This window comes from Eulemur rufifrons, chromosome 24 (genome assembly GCF_041146395.1).
Source record: "Eulemur rufifrons isolate Redbay chromosome 24, OSU_ERuf_1, whole genome shotgun sequence".
NCBI lineage: Eukaryota > Metazoa > Chordata > Mammalia > Primates > Lemuridae > Eulemur > Eulemur rufifrons.
The window spans coordinates 6,247,524-6,264,506 of record NC_091006.1 but is presented as its reverse complement, the minus strand read 5'-3'; the positions used below and the strand labels follow the sequence as shown (position 1 = coordinate 6,264,506).

At 54.7% G+C, this 16,983-nt stretch overlaps 1 protein-coding gene across 2 annotated transcripts in view; it reads right to left on the bottom strand.

Annotated features, from left to right (window-relative positions):
- Positions 1–16,983, bottom strand: part of RYR1 (ryanodine receptor 1) — a 105,715-nt gene that overhangs the window by 60,987 nt on the left and 27,745 nt on the right. For both annotated transcript variants that reach the window (XM_069456778.1, XM_069456777.1), the window contains exons 29-47: positions 16,378–16,510; positions 15,409–15,569; positions 14,703–14,868; positions 12,336–12,422; positions 11,928–12,154; positions 10,238–10,850; positions 9,052–9,321; positions 8,536–8,736; positions 8,074–8,185; positions 6,656–6,802; positions 5,441–5,714; positions 4,667–4,781; positions 4,449–4,581; positions 3,963–4,057; positions 2,558–2,693; positions 2,192–2,378; positions 1,991–2,099; positions 1,332–1,452; positions 1,067–1,236 (exon numbers count right to left, since the gene is read on the bottom strand). In XM_069456778.1, coding sequence (XP_069312879.1) covers positions 1,067–1,236; positions 1,332–1,452; positions 1,991–2,099; positions 2,192–2,378; positions 2,558–2,693; positions 3,963–4,057; positions 4,449–4,581; positions 4,667–4,781; positions 5,441–5,714; positions 6,656–6,802; positions 8,074–8,185; positions 8,536–8,736; positions 9,052–9,321; positions 10,238–10,850; positions 11,928–12,154; positions 12,336–12,422; positions 14,703–14,868; positions 15,409–15,569; positions 16,378–16,510 — 3,457 coding nt within the window. The remainder of the gene's footprint in view (positions 1–1,066; positions 1,237–1,331; positions 1,453–1,990; positions 2,100–2,191; positions 2,379–2,557; positions 2,694–3,962; positions 4,058–4,448; positions 4,582–4,666; positions 4,782–5,440; positions 5,715–6,655; positions 6,803–8,073; positions 8,186–8,535; positions 8,737–9,051; positions 9,322–10,237; positions 10,851–11,927; positions 12,155–12,335; positions 12,423–14,702; positions 14,869–15,408; positions 15,570–16,377; positions 16,511–16,983) is intronic.

Genomic DNA, 16,983 nt, shown 5'->3' with positions numbered 1-16,983 from the left:
TTTTGGAGACAGGGTCTCGCTCTGTGGCCCAGACCAGAGTGTGATGTCATCATCATAGCTCACTGCTATGATTCCTGGGTTCAAGTGACTCTTTTGCCTTAGGCTCCTGAGTAGCTGGGACTACAGATGCATGCCACCACACTGGGCTTTTTTTTTTTTTTTTTTTTTTTTAGTTTTTGTAGAGATGAGGTCTAGCTATGTTGCCCAGGCTGATCTTTAACGTCTGGCCTTAAGCGATCCTCCCACCTTGGCTTCCCAGAATGCTAAGATTACAGGCATGAGCCACCATTCCTGGACATCTTTTCATCTATAACTGTCCCTTCTCCTCCCCTTTTAAAAGCTATTTGCTAGAGAAACAGGGTCATTTGTCCTGTTCCTTGTAGGGAACTCCCTACATTTTGGCTTTGCCTGGAGCTTCCTCAGGGTGTCAGTTAGCTTGTTCCTCTGCCTCCTGTATGTCCCATAAACTGCTGGTTATAGATTCAAGCTCCAGTGTGCCTCTTCCCAGCTAATGGCCAGCGGTTATTTCTTCCATCTAGGAAGCACCTGCGCTTGACCAGGTTCCACCCGTACAGCAGTTACCGCAGCCTCTGCCTCGCCTGCCAGCGATTTGTGTAAAGAATTGTCAGCACTCGCTGCTGCCTTCAATGCCTCGCCCCCTGGGCTCTCTTAAGCCCTCTGCAGTAAGGCTTCTGCCTGCCACGTCACTGAAACTGCTTGTCAAGGTTACCAGTGACCACCTGGCTAAACCAGTGGTCAATTCTCAGTCCTCATCTTCCTTGGCTTGTCATCTTGTCATTACTGTCGTTGTGCAGAGGTCGGTGTGTCCACAGTGCTGAACCTTCACTGAGAGTGATTTCCTGTAACTGGAGGTGTTGGAGACGCCCACCCATCCTCCGCTAGGACTCAGTTTTTCTTGTTTTTTGTTTTCTATCTTGATGGTGCTGGTGGGGATTATGGTATGTACAGATATCCCAGGAAAACACAAGGGCTGCTGCTGTCCCATGACCCATCTCATGTCCCTCTGCAGAGGCAGGGGGTGGCCAGGCTGGGTGGGGCTGCTCACCGTGTCCAGCGAGGCGGCCGCCCTCATGTCGGGCAGGAACCCCACGTCCAGCACGTGCAGCAAGAAGTCCTGGTTCTCGATGCCATACACACGGTCCAGGAAGAGCACCATGGACGCCTTGTGGTCCGGCACAAAGGACGCAGACATCTTTGGCTGTACCAGAGCCCCCTCTACAGGCAAGGAGGGCAGGCGTCAGGGATGCCCTGAGGGCACAGGGGCCCCCTCCCCAGCATCACTCCCCTGCCAAGTCCTGCCCACTCCGCACCTTTGCCCAGGGTGGGGATCTGCAGTGGGAGGCTTATGATGCCCACGAGGTCCTCCAAGGGCACGAGGGAGCGGAGGATGGCGCGGATCCGCAGGGCCTCGCCTTTGCCGGCTTGGATTAGCTGGGGGAGGGGGACACATCATCAGGCACCTGTGCCCCATTTAATGACTGCTCTGTTCCATCCCTGCCTGGCACAATGGCAGGTAGAGCAGGCCTCCTTTGCAAGGGGCTAACTCTAGAATTTCCAGCCCCAGCCCTTCTGCCAGTGCCCACGCATCCCACCCGACCCCTCTGCCTGTGTCCCCATCCCACCCGACCCCTCTGCCTGTGTCCCCATCCCACCCGACCCCTCTGCCTGTGTCCCCATCCCACCCGACCCCTCTGCCTGTGTCCCCATCCCACCCGACCCCTCTGCCTGTGTCCCCATCCCACCCGACCCCTCTGGGCTATCACTGTCTGTCTCCCCGACGGGACTGGGAGCTCTGTGAGACTGGGGCCTGGGGAAGTCTTGGTCACTGTCATGTCCCCAGCATTGCCTAGCCCAGGACCACCCACGCATCGAGAGCCCAATCAATGCCGCTGAATGCCTGAATGGAGGGGTCAAGGCCAGCCACACAGGCCCCCCCATCGCCATCCCGCCCTGGCCTTCCAGGTCTCACGTGCATCTCTGGCGCGCAGCGTCCAAGCAGGTCGATCAAGGCGGCATAGAAGGACATGATGGCGTGTCCCAGGTGCACCCGGTTTTCTTCAGGGGGCTCCTCGCCGAAGCTGTAGGAGAAGGTGGGTGTCATGGGAGAGTCAGCAAGGGGCATGGGGAAGGAGGGCGGGTCGCCCTACAGAGTAGGGACCAGGAGACTCACTGCTCACGCCGCCGGTCCCTGCGGACGCCTGGGCCATCGCGCGCCGGGTCCTCAGAGATGCGGATGGCCTCTTCGATGGCAGCCAGCAGCCCTGAGCCGCCCTCGCCTCGCAGGGCAGGCCCGAAGCACTCGGGCTTGCGGATTAGCAGCCGCACCACCACGTTGGCGTTCTCCTCCACGCTCTCGCCTGGCCACCGGGCGGGTCGGGAGGTCTCATGAGCCCCGCGCAGGGACCCTCCCCACGCAGCCCCAGGCCAACACCTCAAGGGGTGATGCCAGGCCTGTGACTCAAGGTGTGGACTGTCACCGAGGATGGCTTTGGCCAGTGACCGCACACCTCCCACCCTGCCGCTGCCATCTCCTCACCGTTGACGAAGACGGCGAAGCGCAGGAAGTCCAGGTAGCGCTCACCGCCACATGGGTTCCAGCCAATGTCCGGGTACCCTTTGGCGAGGAGCATGGGGCAGCTTTGGAGGCCACAGCCTGCCAGATAGGACACGACCTGGGGGCAGGAGAGGGCTCAGCCAGAGACCGGGTCCACCCCGTCCCTCCCCAGGGCTCAGAGCTCAGCCCAGCCCCGCAGCTCCTTGGTCCCATTCATCCCTGGTTCCCTCGGTAACTAGTCCTGGTCCCGTCCATCCCCATCTCCCACCTGGACAGCCCCTCCCTGGGCATCCTGCTCCTGTCCTTCTCCTTGCCCTGGGTCTGCTCCCGCATGCAGCCAGAGGGACTTTGTGAACATCTGAGTCAGGTCACACCCCTCCTCTGCTCGGAACCCTGTGACTTCTCTAACTTGGGATAAAAGCCAGAGTCCTCGCCACATGACCTGCCTGTCACCTCCTTTCATCACCCTCACTGCCTCTGCTCCAACCACACTGGTCTCTCTGCTGTTTCTCCAACTCACAAGGTTCACTCCTGCCTCGGGGCCTTTGCACTGGCTGTTCCCTCTGCCTGCAATGCCCTTCCCCCAGATGACATCTGGCCCCTCACCTCCTCCTGCGCTTTACTCAAAAATGTCATTTTCTCAATGAGATCTAAACTCAGACACCCTCCTGACACTTGATTTTTCCTCTGCTCACGGTTTTCCTTCTTAGCACTTGCCGCTAGGGAACACACTATATATTTTATTTATTCACTTTGCTTTTTACCCATTCCCTCAACTAGAATGTCACCTACTCGAAGACAGGGATCTTTGGCCATCATACTGCCACTGCCTTGCACAGGTCCTAACACGTGGTGGGTGCGAATAAATATTTATTAAATTAATGGTGCTATAGTAGCAGCTAACTGTTATTGCGTGCTGTTTTATACATGCTTTCCTGGATTAACTCATTTAATCCTCGAAAAAACTCTATGAAGTCATTTCTATTACTATATTCATTGTACAGATGAGGTGACAGAGGTGTGGAGACCCTAAGTCCCTTGTCCAAGGCCACACAGCAAGGGAGTGGGGGGAGAGGAACCTAAGTCACTGAACTCCAGAGCCCACATATGTCACCACTGCACGAGAAGTGGAGGCACAGAGGGCTGCAAAACGTGCCCAGGCCACCCAGCTGGGAAGCACAGAGCACGGATCTGCGCCCAGCTGTGAAGCGCCCATGAACAAGCAACTGGGTGCTGTTCCCTCCCTGCAAATTTTTCTCCTTCTGATTTGGCCTGGACCGTCCAGAATTACCCCAGAATGGGTCCAGAATCAGCAGGTGCCCCAAGCAGACAGGTAGGGGCCAGGCCTCCTCCCTCAGCCCGGGGGGCCAACCTCCACCGTGCACACCTTTTCCAGGTCCTGTTCCTGCAACGCCAAAGCCAGCTCATTGTTGTCAATGACAGAGGCGGCAGCCACATCCAGAGGCGTGGAGCCCTGCATGCCTGCGGGGCCAAGAGGTGGTAAGAATGTCACTCCTGCTTCCTCCTGTGGGAAGCCCTCCCTGACCACCCCTTTTCCAGCCTCGGTCAGGTGCCTAGTCTGGTCTGTATTTGCTCATCCCAGCCCTGACCACTCTGGGCTGTCGCTTTCTGACATAGGTCAGTCCTCCCCACTGCAGAGGGGCCCTCCTCCCCAGTGAGGGCCAGGCAGGGCTGTCTGGGTCACTACTATGTCCCCAGCATTATTCATTACAGAGCCAGACCCAAGGTGGGTTGAGAGTGAGTGTTTGTTGAATGACTGAATGAGCGAGTGAACCAATGGAGAGTGGGCAGGCCTGGATGGGGTGCCAGGAGTGGGTCCTGGGGGGCAGCCCCTGTGCTCAGGGGCTCTTACCCAGGCCGATGCCGCTGTTCTCCAGCAGGTAGCTCAGGTGGTCAAACATGGAGCGCTGGTTCTGCCGGCTGATGCGGCAGAAATAGCAGAGGAAGCGGCAGCAGCTTGTCACCATCTTGGGGAAGCGGATCTCCTGGGGCAGGCAGGGTGGGCCGGTGGTCAGTGCCTGCCCTCTGCGGCACCCTCCCCAGAACTCCCCGGCCCGCCCAGGCCCTTACCTTGGATTCGCCACCCCCGAGGACGTTCACCATGACCTGCATGACTGTCTCGTGCATGCCCAGTGCCCTCATCAGGTTCGGGTGTTGGTAGAAGACTTTGTTGTTCATGATGTTCCTGTGGCCAGGTAGAGGGTGTGGAGTCACCAGGGGCCGGGGAGGGGGGCCAAGTCCGGGGACAGCCATCGCTACCACCTCGAGAGCAGTTAGCATCTGCTGACCTCTCGCCCTGTGCCTGGCACCACCCCCTTTATAGATCCCAACTCTTCCCATCTTTATGGCCACTCTGGGAGCAGAAACTATGACCGTCCCTATTTCACAGATAAGGAGACTGAGGCACAGATCCAAGGTGGCTCCCCGAGGGTGGAGATCTTTGTCATGTTACCCATTGTAGCCCCAAGTGCCTAGGAAGGTGAATGAGACAGCTTTGACCCTGAGTACCTAATAGTACCACTACTATTATTACTCGCGTGAGCTCACTGAAGCCACAGGGTACAGGTGGCTCCTCCCCATTTTATGGAAGAGGAAACTGAAGCTCTAAAAGGGTAAACTTTGTGCCAAGAGTCACACGGTGAGTAGAAGCTGTCACCACAGAGGGTGGAGGTAAAGGAAGGGGACACCACCCAGGGAGAGGACTAGCCACTGGGTGACAGAGCATGTCACCCTGAGGATGGGCCAGAAGTTGGGGGAAGGGGACATTATTGTACAGAGGACATCACCCCAGCGACAGGCTGGAGTCACCTCTTAGGATATGCGAAGTCAGGGGCTGGGGCTCACCCGATGCTCTGGATCATGAGGTTCTCCTCCTGGGGGCCCATCTGCACGATGAGCAGCGAGCGGATCTGGCCCAAGCACTCGAGCAGGCTCATGGTGTCCTCCATGGAGGACGGCGAGATGGTGTAGGCCCGCGGCAGGGCTCGCAGCAGCTCACCGAGCCCGTCGTACTGCCGGTGCAGGAGGCTGAACATGGCCCGCACCAGCTCGGGGCTCTGCACGAAGTCCTCCTGGGCCCAGCGCACCACCGTGTGGGACACCAGCTCCTGCAGGGACCCTGCAGAGGGGACACAAGGGTCAGAACACTGTGCCAGGGCAGAACAGCACGTGGGGCCTTGAGCCAGAACGATACGGAAGGGGCCCCTTGTTCCATGAGTTTTCCCAGCTATTAACCATCCCACCCTCCACGTGCACGAGCAGGCAGTTTCTGGAAGACTTTTTTCTGCCGCCCCAAGAATCTCCTGTTCCCTCCACCCTAACATCCAGACCACAAGGGCTCCCTCCAAGTCTCAAGAGGAAAAACAATAAACTGTGTAGCTGCAAAACACCAGGGCGCTGTCAGAAGCACTCACATGCACCTTTGAAAGCACAAGTGACAATTCCATTTGTTCTATAAAAATACTGCCAACTTTTCACCAAGAGAGACCAGAGACACAAAGTAAAACTGCGAGGACTCTCATCGTTTCAAAATGATGACAAAATAACTCTGTGTTTTATTCTCCCTGGTGACCTCCCAGGAGCATCTACACTCAGCATCTATTTGTCTGTCTGTGTCTCCTTCTCTCCCAACCTTTTCCTCCTTCCCAGAATGTCTGGGGACAGAAAAGAGACATCTCCCATGTCTCAGGGTCAGGAGAAACCACCCTGCACTGGCATTGAATGATCGTGTCCATGCAGGACCTGTGACATGTTGATCGTACTTTCCTTCCAGCAGCCCTACCTAATCTGGCCTTGTCACTTCCCTGTCCTCGTCTCTCACCACTCTGGGCTCCAAATGCACCAGGCATGTCCCTGCCTCAGGGCCTTTGCACTGACTGTTCCCTTTGTACCAATCATCCTTTCCCAGATCTCTACACACTTCACTCCCTCACTCTGACCCCCCTGCCCTCCTTCCTGCCTAGCTGCCTGTCCTTGCATCCCTCCTCATGGCCTGCTTGGGACACAGAAGCTCCCCAGCACAGGGCAGCCCACCCCACCCCGCCATCCTCTCATCCTCACGGGGCTGGCTCTCCTCAGCTGGCGGCTCCTCCTCGGGCTTCTCCTCCTCCTTCTTCACCAGCCGCACTTTCTCCAACAGGCTCATTAGGCGGCTTCCCAGGGTGGTCTCTTCCTCCGGTTCCTCCTCCTCTCCCCCCAGCTGAATTCCTGCAAGTGGTCAAGAAGGAAGGGAGTGTCATTCGTCTGTTTGCCTATTCACCTGCTCAACCATTCACGCATGCATGCATTTATGGAGTTTTTCATTTCTCTCTCTCTCTTTTTTTTTTTTTGAGATGGGATCTCACTATGTTGCCCAGGTTGGTCTCAAACTGCTGACTCAAGCAACCCTCCTGCCTCAGCCTCCTGAGTAGCTGAGATTATAGGAGCGTGCCACCATATTTCTTTGTATGTTCATATCTTTGCTCATTTATTTATCTTGTGAAACATTTGCCTTTTAAATCAGCTATTGCAAATATATTTAAAGAATTAAAGGAAACCAAGTCTGAAGAATTAAAGGTAAGTAAAATGATAGTGTCTCACTCAGTAGAGAATATTAACAAACAGGTAGATAATATGAAAAAGGACCACATAGAAATTCTGGAGTTGAAAAGTACAATAACTGAAATAAAAAGTCAGTAGAGAGGTTCAATAGAATATTTGACCTGGTAGAAGAAACAATCAGTGAATCTGAAGGTAGGACATAGGGATTATCCTGTTTTGAAGCACAGAAAAATGGAAGAATGAGGAAAAATGAAAGAGAGTCTCAGAGACCCGTGGGATGCCACCAAGGATACCAATATATTCATAATGAAAGTCCCAGAAGGAGAGGAGAGAAAGAGGCAGAAAAGTATTTGAAGAAATAATTGCCAAAATCATCCCAACTTTGGTAAAAAGTATTAATCTACCCATCTAAGAAACTCAACAAACTCCAAATAGGATAAATTCGAAGAGCTCCACATATAGACACGTCATGTTCTGTTGAAAGGCAACGACAAAGAGAAAATCTTGAAAGTCAACCAGGGACAAATGACTCATCATGTACTAGGGAATCTCAATAAGGCTATCAGGTGACATCTCATCAGAAACAACAGAGGTCATCTACCCGTCCTTCCAGCCAGCCAGCCACCTCTCCACCCAACTGTCAACCATGCATCTATCCAGCCAGCCATCTTTTATTCACTCTTCTCTTTCTTTATTTTTCCATCCTTCTATCCATCCACTCACACACCCATCCATTTACCTGTCTGTAGCCATCCATCCAAATGCCCACATAAACATACCCTTCCACTGTCATCAATCTGCTCCCTATACATTCATTCAACTAATAGTTACATAGCACCAATGCCACAGAGGTTTAAGGTCAGGAAATCTTAGGGAAACTTCAGGAGCGGTTCCAAGAGAAAGTCTTGGGGAGGGGCTCTCTGATCCCCTCTCCTTACCACAGTGCAGCAGCAGGTCTTGATGAAAGTCCAGCAAATCCTGCCGAAGCTCTTCAGGGAGAGGACAGTCTTCCTCCTCTGGAACATCTTTGAAGTGCAATAGCATGTTGATCTAGGGCAAGGTCAAAGTTAGAATGAGGATCTGAGACCCCAGCGCAGGAACTCTGAGGTCAGGGATCAAAGATCCAATTGTATTAAATAAGTCCCTAAGGTCTGAGTCAAAGTGTGACTTGATGAAGAGTATCTGGGAGACAAGGGCAGAGATTTGAAAGGGGTCAGGGTCAGTCTGAGCTGACTCAGAGGTCAGGGTGGTTCAGAGAGGTATGAGAGAGTAAGAGGTAACTATATCACCAGGGTCAAGGGTCAAGCATGGGTTTCGAAGTTGAGGCCCAGCAGAGATCAGAGTCAGGAGAGACACTGAGGTTGGGATTTGGCCGGTAAGACCGGCCAGGCCACAGTCACCTGCTCCTGGGGCGGGGAGCGGAACTCTCGCGTGCGTCTGGCGGTCTCAGCGGCAGACATGGTGAAGGCTTTCATGAGCAGGCCGTAGCGGCTCCGCTGGTTGTCCTGGAGCTTGTCCACATAGCGCTCTGCGAAGGCTGCCAGGGACTCCACGCGGTGCTGCAGCTCTTGGTCACAGAAATACTCCAGCAGGTGGCACATCTGAGGAAGGACAGCCATGCAGTAGGAGGGATGAAGGGGAGTCCATCGGGACCACCTCGAAACTTTTTTTTTGCTTTCTCTCCCCTCCCTGTGGCCCTGCCAGGTCCAGCCACCATCGTCTCCTGCTGGAGTCCTTAAGCCGGCCTCCGGCACCGTCTCATCCCACACGGAAACCAGAGAGATCATTCCAAGCCAGCATCGCCCCCTGCATTCTGCATTTCCACCGCTCCCCATCGCCTCAGGGCAAAGTCCAGACTCGTGCCCCACCAGACCCTGTGACTCCCAGTCTGGGGAACAGGAAGGAGTAAAACCCACCTGCAGCTTCACCGACTCCGGCAGCTTCATCTGGAGCAGCCCCTCCTCCAAGCCTTCTTCTTTTTCCCCTTCTGCTGCCTCCTCTTCCTCTTTTTCCTCATCTTCCTTCTCCTGTGCCTCTTCCTCCTCATCCTCCTCCTTCTCCTCCTCATCCTCCTCTTCCTCCTCCTCTTCTTCTTCCTCCTCCTCCTCTTCTTCCTCAGTGAACACTTCGGGCTCAATCATCTTCAAGATCTGTTTCACATCCTCATCGCCAAAGACGCCCATCACCTACAGGACAAAGTCTGGGTCCTTCACTGTGGTCCTTCAAACAGCCATTGGGGTGGGGTGGGGGAATGGTTGGCTGCATGGCTGGAAAGATTTGTGCATGAAAAGTTGGATAGATGGATGTATGGATGAATGGTTAGAAAGGCATGTGACTAGAAGGGTACGTGAGACAAGGGATGGATAGACGGATGGAGAATGGATGGATGGGTGGATGAATGGGTGTAGATGGCTGGATGGATTTGTGGGTAGGTGGATGGGTGTACATACATATGGATGGAGAGATGCACGGATGATGAAAAGGTAGATGGAAAATGGAGGAATGGGTGGATCTGTGGATGGTTGCATGGATGGATGCACAGGTAGAAAGATGATTATTAGATGTATGGAAGGAAAGACAGATCAATCAATAAATGAGCAGGTGGATAGACGAATACGTGGAATGATGGATGGACTGATGTGTGAATGAATGGAAAGATGAGTGGGCAAATAGACTGAAAGTTGCATGGATGGATACATGAATGGACGGATGGATTTGTGGGTGGAGAACAGCAAGACAGAAAGGTGGATGGGCTTGTTGATGGAAGGATAAGGACATACACGAATGAATGGGTGATGTATGGTTGGAAAGGTGGGTGGAGAGTGAACAAAGTGATGGATAGATGAATGCCGGCTAGTTGGATAGATGAACGGGAGGAAGGAAGAGGAGATGAATACACATGAATAGATCGCAGATGAACGGATGGAAGGAAGGTGAATGAAGGTGGGTAGATGGAAGGATAGAGTGAACGGTGGCTGGATGTGTGGAGGAGAGATGAGTGGGTGGCTGGATGCAGAAACGGGAGGGGGATTCATGTACGCATGTTTGGATTATTCGGAATGTGGAAGAACAGGACAGAGGGGGGCAGGAGGAGGCCATTACCAGCAGCGTGGACACGAGCTTGAGCACAGGCACGAACTGGAACTCCACAGAGCCCCCGACGGGGTCGCGTGCGTGCTGCCCACCGTCCCGCACGGCCTCCCCCAGCATTCTCAGCGCCTTGTCCCGCAGGGCCTCCAGAGGGATGGCAGGGCTGAGGCGGGCAGGGGCTTCTGCTGCCCCAGCAGCTGGCAGGGCGGCCACGAAGCAGGGGGGTGAGAAATGGTGCGGGGGCCTCAGCGAGGTGGTGACTCCAACGCCAGGCAGGCCATGGTGGCGGGGACCGTTTTCCGCGCTTCTGCCAGGTGGGAAGAGCGTGATGGAGCGCGTCTCCTCCGTGAGGGGCACGACGTATTCCGAGAGCATGGAGCGGCGGCTGCGGCAGGCGCTTTCGAGGTGGATGCTGATGAGGAGGTCGTAGTAGCCCGCGCGCAGCGGGCCGGGCAGGTGCGCGTCCTCCAGGGCGTGCAGCAGCTGCGCCTGGTCCACGTGGCTGCACAGAGCGTGCGCCACGCGGTTGTTGCCCAGGGCGCACACGGCGCGGTAGAGGCGGAGGGTATGCGAGTGGAAGCGCTGCAGGTCCAGGCGCTCAGACAGCTCCAGGATGTCCATGCACCTGGGGGACAGACACAGACCACAGAGTGAGTGCTGGTGGCTCCAGCAGGGAATCCCAGGGTCCGGCTCGGTCAGGCTCTGTGAGGACAGAGGGCAGTGGGGCTGGGTGACTAGGACTCCTCCAACAGTTCTGTAAGTCCCTAAGGGCTCTGGGGCCCAGTCTGGGACTCTGCGGGTATCTTAGAGCCCACAGAGAACATCTGATGACCCTGAGAGGTGTCTGGGACCCCCAGATTGGGTTTGAACCATCTGTGGCAGGATGAGTACCCTAGTTATGTTTGAACACCACAAGAATGGAAACTCCAGCCAGGCAGGTTGTTTCTGCCTGGTTTGTTTTGGTTTTGTTTGTTAGATTCGCAGCACCTAAAACAGGAGCTCTACAAATATTTGCTGAATGAATAAATTAATAAATAGATGTGCCTGAGTCCCCTTGGACATGTCTGAGCACCCTGAATTACATGTGAGCATTACTAAAGTGTCACTTCACAAGGGCTTGGTGTCTCCGGCCTAGAATTCTGGTGAATACACAGGAGGAACCCAGAGGCGTTTGTCAAATGCCTGAATAAAGGAATGAATGAGGCATGTCAGAAGCCTCCGGGGGTGAGTCTGGGTTCCCTGGCCACGTTCAGAGTTTTAAGAGTATTCCTGCCATCCATGTGGACACATCTGTCGCCCTGGGTGTGTCTGAGTTCCCCGGAGTGGGTTTGAGATCTCCCTGGGTATGCCGGGGAGACCCTAGGGTGTAGACAAGCCTCTCTCTGAGTAATGTCTGGGGCCCCCCGGGGTGTTGTTGGGGCTCCCTGAGATGTGTTTGGGGTCCTGTGAGGTGGGTCTGGGCCCCTGAGGTGTTGTCTGGGGGTTCCCTGAGCTGAGTCTGCGGCCCCCTGAGGTGGATCTGTGGTCTACTGAGGTGGGTAGGTCTGGGGTTGCCTGGGTTGAGTCCCCTGAGGTAGCTCTGGGTCCTCCTGGGGTGCTGTCTAGAGTCCCAGCGTTGTGGGGGGACAGGCATTGAGTTGGATCCAGACCCTAGAGGGCTCACAGCACCCACCCCACCCCCAGCCCCCGGGTGGGCCCTGACCGGTTCTCCTCGGGGACGTGCAGCGCCATCATGGTCAGCGGCTCCTGGCACTGCACCGCCCAGCCGAGCCGCTCGCCAGCGCGCCGCGTCTCCACCTGCAGGAAGTGGTTGGGCATGCGGCTCCAGGACACGGGCATCAGCATCTGCATCTCCAGCCTCGGCGGGCACTGCGGGGCTGGGTTCTTGCGCTCGCTCAGGAACATGGCGGCTGACAATGGCATGATGTTCTGGGGGCATGGAGGCACGCATGGGTCAGGATCCCCAGACCTCCCTGTTCCACCACTCAGCTTCCAGGGAGACCTCCAGGATTGCCCCCTTCCCTTCAGCAACTCTGCCAGCCTGACCTCCCCCCACTGCCCCGTCCACCTCAGCCTGTCCCCGTGAGTGTCCCCATCACTGCGTTCTTACCTTCTGCTTCCCCAACTCAAACTGGATGACGTTCTGGTGGGTGGGCAGGACAAAGACGGCAGGAAATAGCTTTGTGTTGGGTTCCACCTGGCAGGGGAGAAGAGTGCCAGGTGAGGAAGAGGATGGGCTGGAAGCGGTGTTGACTCTGGACTCCAAACTCTGGGGCCAATCTGCAGACCCACACTTGGGCATTAGAAGCTCCACAATGGCTCTGAGGTCACTCTTGGACTGGTCCAGCCAGGCCAGCCTCCTCCAACCCCCGCAGGGCAACCTGTCATCGGGTCTCATCATGCCCCCACCAGCCATGCCCTTCCCATTTCTCTCCCAAACATACTCATTCCTCAAAACCCAGAAAGTGTCCTCAGATCTTCCCCATGGAACCCACCCAGCCAGCCTCTGCCAACACACACACCGTCTCTGGAGCAGCCTTGCCCAAACCAAACCTAATCTAATCGCACCTCTGGACCCAACTCCCAATTTACAGGAAATACAGGGGACAGAGGAAAATGTCAAAACAACAGCGCAGGAAGGCATCAGCCAGACCCAGACTATGGAAAACTCGACCAGCACTCTCCAGATGTTAATGTGCGCATGTTCCCTGGGATCTTGTTAAAATGTAAATTCTGACTCAGCAGGTGTGGGGAGGGGCCTGAGATTCTGCATTTATTTATTTACTTTTTTGAGATGGGGTCTCATTCTGTCACCCTGGGTAGGGTGCAGTGGCTTCATCATAGCTCACTGCAACCTCAAACTCCTGGGCTCAAGTGATCCTCCTGTCTCAGCCTCCTGAGTAGCTGGGACTACAGTCTCACACCACCACACCCAGCTGATTTTTCTACTTTTTGTAGAGATAGGGTCTTGCTTGTGCTCAGGCTGGTCTCAAACTCCTGGCCTCTAGCAATCCTTCTGCCTCGGCCTCCCAAAGTGCGGGGATTACAGGCGTGAGCCACCACACTGGGCCAGGTTCTGCATTTCTAATAAGCTCCCAGGTGACGCTAATGCTGCTGGTTTGGGGAGCGCACTTTGAGGAGCAAAGCGCTATAGGATACACAGCCCGGTTCCTTCAACAAATACATTTCAAGGGGAAAAAAAGAGGTGGGGGGAAACCTATATAGGTCAAGAGACTCAAGAGACATAGCACCCAACTAAAATATATGCCCTTACTTAGATTCTGATTCACAGAGACAATAAAAAGGCATTTTTGGCCGGGCGAGGTGGCTCACGCCTGTAATCCTAGCACTCTGGGAGGCCGAGGCGGGTGGATCGCTCAAGGTCAGGAGTTCGAGACCAGCCTGAGCAAGAGCGAGACCCCGTCTCTACTAAAAATAGAAAGAAATTATCTGGCCAACTAAAATATATATAGAAAAAAAAAATTAGCCGGGCATGGTGTCACATGCCTGTAGTCCCAGCTACTCGGGAGGCTGAGGCAGGAGGATTGCTTGAGCCCAGGAGTTTGAGGTTGCTGTAAGCTAGACTGACGCCACGGCACTCTAGCCTGGGCAACAAAGCGAGACTCTGTCTCAAAATAAATAAATTAAAAAAAAGGCATTTTTGAGGCAACCAGAGAAATTTGAACAGGGACTGGATATTTGATATTTGGCAACTATTGAGGTTTTTATTTTAAGGTAATAGTGGTATTGAGGTTATGCTTTTTAAAATAATCCTTATCTTTTAAAGATATATACTGAAAAAAGATAAAATCATATGATGCCTGCAATTTCCTTCAAAATCACGCAGTGGGTGTGGAAGGGAAGGAAACATAAAGATGAAACCAGACCAGCTGGGGGCGGGGGGTGGTGGTGACAGTTGAGGCTACGTCATGGGGGCTTGGCGGTTCATTGTGCCATCCCATTCTTGCATAGTTTTGAAATTCTCCATTTAAAATAAAGTTTTACAAAACCCACCTTAGATGGATTGACGGATAAATATGTGACAAAACCAGTGCAGTAAAACGATGGTAGGTTCTCGGTGGTGGGTAGATGGGCATTTGCTATACAAGTCCTTCAATTTTGCTGGATGCTTGAAAGTTTTCATAATAAAATATTGAAGAAGAAAAGATCATCGTAGGATCCTGGCTCATTCTAGGGTGTTCCCTGGCTAGCGAAAAGGTGGTGACTGATGTCACCCAGAACGAGAGGGAATAGGGACCTCTCTTCAAGGTCAAGGCTGAGCTCTGTCTCCTCCATTCTGGGTCCCAGTCTAATGGAAGTCACAAGGAGGCAGTCTCCCAGGGACCTCCTGAGGACAGACTAGGAGCTGGTTTTGTTCCGTCTCTCTGGAGTCTGGCCTCAGGGACAGTCCAGAAGGTTGTCCCCTGATGCTGGGACATGAGGATGCAATTGCTAAGTTGCTGCGGGCTGGGCTTACCTGGAAAAAGGTGTTGCTCTCTTTGCCATTGCCTGTAAAGGTCATTAAGCCAGTGGCCAAGTCCACCAGGCAGCCAATGACAAGGTCCGAGTGGCTGATCCGGCCTTGCTGCCCGGGGCTCACGAAGTCCCCGCCCCACACCATGTAGCAGTTGCTGCACTTGAGGCTGGAGGAGACAGAAGCGGTCACTGCATGGATCCTCAGCTGAGGCGCTCTGGACCCTGGACACCCAGGATACCACGGTGACCTCAAAGCCCCATCCCCAAACGCCCACCACCTGCAGACCCGATCGCTGCAACCCCTCACCCCAGACCCCGAGCTCCTCAGAACCAGGTTCTTAGAGGCCAGTGGGGAGTCCGCGAGGGAGGAGAAGGAAGGGGAGCAGGAGGAGCGAGGAGGAGGTGTGGAAGGAGGCGAGGTGAAACGGGAGAAAGCAGAAAACGGAAAAGAAGAAATGGAGAAAGAGGAGGAGGAGAGGAAAGATGCCAGAACAGGAGCAATTGGAGGAGAATGAACAGGGAGAGAGGGGGAAAGGAGAAGGAGGGAAGCTTCTGAGCTGGGCACCCGGCACTCCAGAGCTTCCCTCGCTCCAGAAGGTCCCCAGGTGCCACAGCCCAGCAGCCGCAGACCTGGGGTCAGGAGCTTCTGCCCCTCCTATGCCCCAATCACCCACCCCCCACAGGACCTGCCCACCCCACCCTGGCACCTGCTGTGGACGTTGCCTTGTTCGTCGCCCATGGTCACCGTCACGGCCCGGACCTTGCTGAGGTCGAAGTTCATGTCATGCTGATGGTAGTCAGGGGTGACCCAGCCCACCCACACGCAGCTGGGCTCCTGGCCGGCGAAGACCCTCACGGAGTAATAGTACTGGGGACACAAAGGGGACACCCAGTGGTCAGTCCGGAAGACTGGGGACTCGGGTTCCCCGGGACTCTAAGTTGGTTTCCCTGGATTGTCAGGGTCCTCCAGGATTTTAACAAGAAGTTGCCGGATTTGAGAACCACCCGCCACCCTCAACCGGGTCTCCGTCTCTCTGTTTCTGTGTCAGCTGATGCATTTCTAGATTCAGGAACCCTTTGGGAATATCTTGTGCTACCTCCACATTTGGGTTCTTCCCCAGGGCAGAGCAAACTAATAAATAACCAATAGCTCACAGACAGCACTGGCTGCTCTCAGGTTTTACACAGTGACTCACTTCATCTGCGTGACCACCCCATCACTGACGGAAAACCGTAGTGTTCCGTGGAAGGGAAGGCACAGAGTGGGGAGGTGACTGGCCCAGGTGGCACCTCGGTGGCCCGTGAGCCTAACCACTGGGCTGTCTCCTAAAATATTTTAGATTTTGAGAATGCCAAGACTATATTGGGATAATTATGCATTTTTATCCTCAGGAATACATTGGTTATTAAATTTGGGGCATTGTGTCTATATGGGTGAGCCCCAATGTTGGGGTCCCCTGGATTCTGGGATCCCTGGGAGTTACATCAGGGTTCCTCATGGCTTCACTGTGCTCCGTGCCATTTTTAGGCCCCTAGCTATATAGGCTCAAAGGATTAAATCAATGTGTGTTGTATTTCGTGAGTCTCTGGTGTATACTGGGGCACCCCGGGTATGGGCAGCACTAAACTGGGAAGTTTAGGAGTTCCCATGCTGGCGGAGGGGTCCCGGTTCACACCGTGGTGGTGTTAAGGATGATCTCAGGGTCATCGCGGTTGTCAGCGGGCACCACATCGTGAGGGAGCCGGGGCAGAGTGGGAGTGGCTGGTGGTTGGGTCATCATGGCGACCTTCTTGGCCTTGAATAGGAAGCTGGCGATGGGAGGAGAGGTGCCCTGAGAACCAGCTCTGAAGCCCGGCCCCAGCCCTCCCAGCACAGCACTCCTGCCCCGCCTCGGCCTGACTGCACCCATGGCCGACACGCCAGGCCTTGCCTCTGGAGGGCTGGACTTCCGCCCACACCTGCCTGACCCACTCTGGGGGTGCTGCACCCTGTGCTTGTGGGTGCTAGGCCACCCAAGCTTAAAGGTGCCTTGTGGGAATATGGGGGTCCCTTCTGGGGTATCCCGTGGTCCCCCTAAATTGGCATTTCTCTTATGCATTTCTCATAAGGGTGCTAAACACACTTGGGAAGGGACAAGTCTTCCCTGTGTGGCACTGTCTGGTCAGCTGCAAGGCTGTGGCACCCCAGGGACCCCCCAGCAGCAGCATCCCCTCCCGAACTGCAATAACCAGCAGAGCTCTGTCATTTCCAAACACCCCCACCGCAGACACCAAACTCCATC